We start from the raw sequence: 4,026 nt of genomic DNA, 5'->3' as shown, positions 1-4,026 counted from the left end.
ATATATATTAAGTCCCAAACTTCAAATAACCTCCAAACACACTCAAACACACTCCAAACAACACTGTTTTGAGGCTCGTCGGAAAATCACGGCGGCGGCCGCCAGTCGCCGGCGACGGTGACCGGTGACGGCAGTCGGAGAAACAACTGGTACTGGCTGGTTCGTCTCTTCAAGGCGATTCCAATGGTGGTGACGGCGACTCGATCGGACACCGGAGGAAGGAGTTATGGCAAAAAAACCTCCTAGGTTTCCGACGACGGTGGTAGTGCGTGGCGGCGCGTGCGGCGGCGGATGACGGCCGGGTTTGGAGCAGATTACTCGCGACGGTGTTCCTGAGGGTCCTGTGGTGTTAGATTGGAGAAAACACCACGAGGCAAGGATGGAACGCGAAACGGCGGTGATCTGCTTGTTTTCCAGCGAGGCGCGGCGGCGACGGCGACTGCTATGGCGGCGGCGGGGATAGGTTCCTAGGGTTTAGGCTCTGATACCATGTGAATATGTAGGAGAATAATATATGTTTTTATATTTCTCTGTGTCTAGAACTGTACAGACTACCACTACTTATACAAAATAGAGGAAACCCTAATGGGCTTATCTATAAACGGGCTTAGGGTTTAACAATTATTATTAATATTAATATTAATATTAATATTAATATTAATAATAATAATAATAATAATAATAATCATACTAGTAGTAGTAGTATTAGTAATAGCAGTAGCAGCTACTGCTATTAAGGAAAATCTTAGACCAAAAATCCATCAGGTTATAATGTTATATTCATTTGCTTTCATAATTAAGAACTAAGAACAATTTTTGAAAACTGAACATACCTTAAGATTGTCAACAGATAATTCAGCCATGTCACTTGGAGGAAAATCATTGACGTTACTGCAGATAGGTCAACCAAATTAAGTAACTATATTACAGATGGAAGGACAAGAGACTTTCCCATCCAAAAATCTATCATGGTAGCAATAGCATCAAGAATTGGGAATTTCACCTGAACCCCATGTGTTCCCTATTAGCAAAAAGCTTCACAGTTTTAGGACCTGGATTTAGACCAAAGTTAGGATGTCGTTAAACAAACATTAGAAGGAAAGAAAGATTGAGAAGAAGCAACCACTTCTCAATACCCATTTTTGCTGAGTGTCTTTTGGGACATAGACAGCGGGGTGGTAGTTGTTAGTCCACAGCCTTTAACAAAGAATTGTAAATGGAACATGCCTAACATTACTCATTAATACCTTCCTCCTCAGGACCTTTGACAACAATGGAATGAAGTTTAATAACTTGGTTAAATGGGATGTAAATCAGAAGCTGCTCATCAGCATCACTCTCCAGATTCAAACCCTCATCTTCTCTGTATCCCTAAAGCATAATACACAAATCTAATAAGAAACCACAATACTTAGACAAATCAAATTATTGAAGTTAACCAAACAATACAACAAACAACACTATAGCAGTCGGTTGTTAGAATGCTAGAATGCATTAAATTCATGAATTATATTGATCCAGTAGGGATCCTTAGTCAGGCTTGTTGGAATGGAAAGCTAGATCATAGTAAATTCAAGAATTTTATTTTTCCAATGGGGATACCATTACTAAGGTTTAAGGCTTGTTAATCTAGCTCTACTCTTGAGGAGTGAGGGCTTTTCTTTACTAACCCTATGTGATAAATAACCCAAGAGAATCAAGCATGAATTTTCAACAGACAATGATTAGACTTTCCTTTCTAGTGTGTCATATTAAGAATGTTGTTTAGGTTTTGCAACTTTGGTTATCCAAAACCAATCATAGCTACAGAAGTGTTTGCCTATGGTACCTAGCAAGCTTGAAAGGCCAAATAAGCATGAAATCTGATGTGCACTACAAGCAAGCAATCTATACCCATTTTTACTTGTAAACATGTCTTTTCCATGCACCTTTTGCAAGGAATATGCAGTGGCCTTGTTTGCTATCTGTATCCTTTAGTGAAATGGTATATTTCCTATGGCCATTCTCGTCAAAGAAAACATTATAGCAAACCACTTGAATGTTCTTAGCAAAAATTTATTTTATCAGCAATCTCTCTTTTTCCATTGAAATTATCATCTTAGGGAAATAAAAAGTTTGCAGACTTCCACATACTTGCTGTATTAAATAATTCCCAAGAATCTTACTCCAAATGCTCCACAACCACCAGTACCGGTCTAAACTTGATTCAACACTATGAACTGTGAAGAATGAAAAATAATAATCTAAAGACCTTTCTTCTTCTGATATTGCAGGTGAAGTATATGAAATTCCCATTTGCCTCTGGCAATTAAATTCATTATGACAAGTAAATAAACTCAGAGCAAAGAATACTTCTTATTTCCCTTGGAGAAATTAGGGTAGAAACTAGAAAAATATCAAGCCATAGAGAACACTAATCAGTATTTCCATAATCTTTCTCAGGCCTAAACAAATTCCTCAACTCCTCCAGAGTACAGTTAAGCAGTAATTAAAGTAAACAAAGCAAAACAAAGTTCATTTGAATGCACGGGCAAATTATAAAACATAGAAACCCCAATTTCAGCAAATAACTCTACCTGCTTTAGGGCGTTGGAAAGGGAATGGCTGCTGTTCTGATTAAGGCATTCAACTCCAGACCAGTCTATGAAGTCCAGCAAATCAACCTGTTTGTGTTCATCATCATTCATTTCCACCCAATCACAGCATCAGCTACCCAACAATCCACATATAGACACACGCAATGATACTTTCTGTGCGCAAATCATTAAAATACTCGAGAAAAAATCTGAATAAGGAAAACAGAAATCCGTACTTGGCCTTTGGGAATTGCAGATGCAGATTCAGCTGACATTGTTGATGGGCGAATTTCGCAAGCCGCAGAGAGAGAGAGAAAGAGAAGAGGAACGAGAGAGAAATAGCAATTGATGAAAATAGCTGGGTTAGGAAGAAAGGCATAAGGCAAAGGGGAAATTATACTTTAGGCCTTCTAAGAATTGAGAAATTAACTATTCGCCTCGTCAAATTAAGAAATTTGTAAAGAGACATTTATAATTGTGAAAACAACACTTTTGACTCCGGAATTGTTTCATTTTTGAAACTTTAATCCTTGTTAATTAATTTAAATAAATTTAGCCTCTTAATTGTCTCTTGTGTTATTTCAAAAAAAAAAAATTTGTCTCTTGTGTTACACCTTCAGACTCTGGTGTACTATCATACCATTATCAAATTTTGCTAATATACTCTTTTTATGAGGTTATTTTTGTAATAATAAGAATCAATATCTATTGTTAAAGTTTTAGTTTTTCATTTTAAGAGTGAATATTGATTATAAATGGTAAAAATAACTTCATATGTTAATAGAGTTTGATAATTATATAACACTATAGCCTAAGTGTAATATTATGAACAATTAAAGAATTAGATTTATTTAGATTAATTTACTGGACCAAGTTTTCAAAAGTGAAATAATTCAAGTGTTAAAAATATTTTTAAATTTCTTTATAATTCTAAGAATTTTTATGGCATCATCATATATTAATAATTCAAAGTGATTGTATTTTTTGGGGCATGCTAAATAAGTTTTTTTTTTTTCTTTTTTGGTTATTACTTAGGTGTAATGCAAGTTTGCAAAGTACAAAAAAAACTATAGTTTGGCAACTTTTGTCTCATTGCTATCATTCTTCGATCAACCAGACTTGTAAGCACAAAGAATTACAAAATCATTGTACCTATCATTATATTCTTCTATCAACAACGTAACTAAACTATTACTCTCTTAGAGTTGCTGGAATGTAGTGAAAGTAATAAGGGAAATGTAAATTTGATTATACGTAAGTAAGATCTACTTTTAAAAGTGAGATATTCTTGCACGATAAGGATAGCAGCCTTAATTCTTCATCTGTCTATACATTCATGCTTTCAAAGTCTAACAATAAGGTTGCTTCTTTCTGCTGATATGATTCATAGAATTGAAGTAGCTGCTATTTCAGAACATACTTCAGCCCTTGATGACTAACAGCAGACCAA

The 4,026-nt window shown here is 35.5% G+C and overlaps 1 protein-coding gene across 1 annotated transcript; it reads right to left on the bottom strand.

Annotated features, from left to right (window-relative positions):
* Positions 1-803: 803 nt before the first annotated feature.
* LOC116029869 (PITH domain-containing protein At3g04780-like) lies at positions 804-2,967 on the bottom strand. The gene is made up of 5 exons (XM_031271913.1): positions 2,813-2,967; positions 2,577-2,663; positions 1,248-1,371; positions 1,004-1,052; positions 804-891 (listed from the first exon to the last, which is right to left on the bottom strand). The coding sequence occupies exons 1-5, from the start codon at positions 2,849-2,851 to the stop codon at positions 804-806; spliced, it is 387 nt and encodes a 128-aa protein (XP_031127773.1). The 5' UTR covers positions 2,852-2,967.
* Between the last annotated feature and the right edge of the window lie 1,059 nt (positions 2,968-4,026).

This window comes from Ipomoea triloba, chromosome 9 (genome assembly GCF_003576645.1).
Source record: "Ipomoea triloba cultivar NCNSP0323 chromosome 9, ASM357664v1".
NCBI classification, from domain to species: domain Eukaryota; kingdom Viridiplantae; phylum Streptophyta; class Magnoliopsida; order Solanales; family Convolvulaceae; genus Ipomoea; species Ipomoea triloba.
Note: the sequence above shows the minus strand (reverse complement) of the source record. Positions and strands in the feature narration are given on the sequence as shown.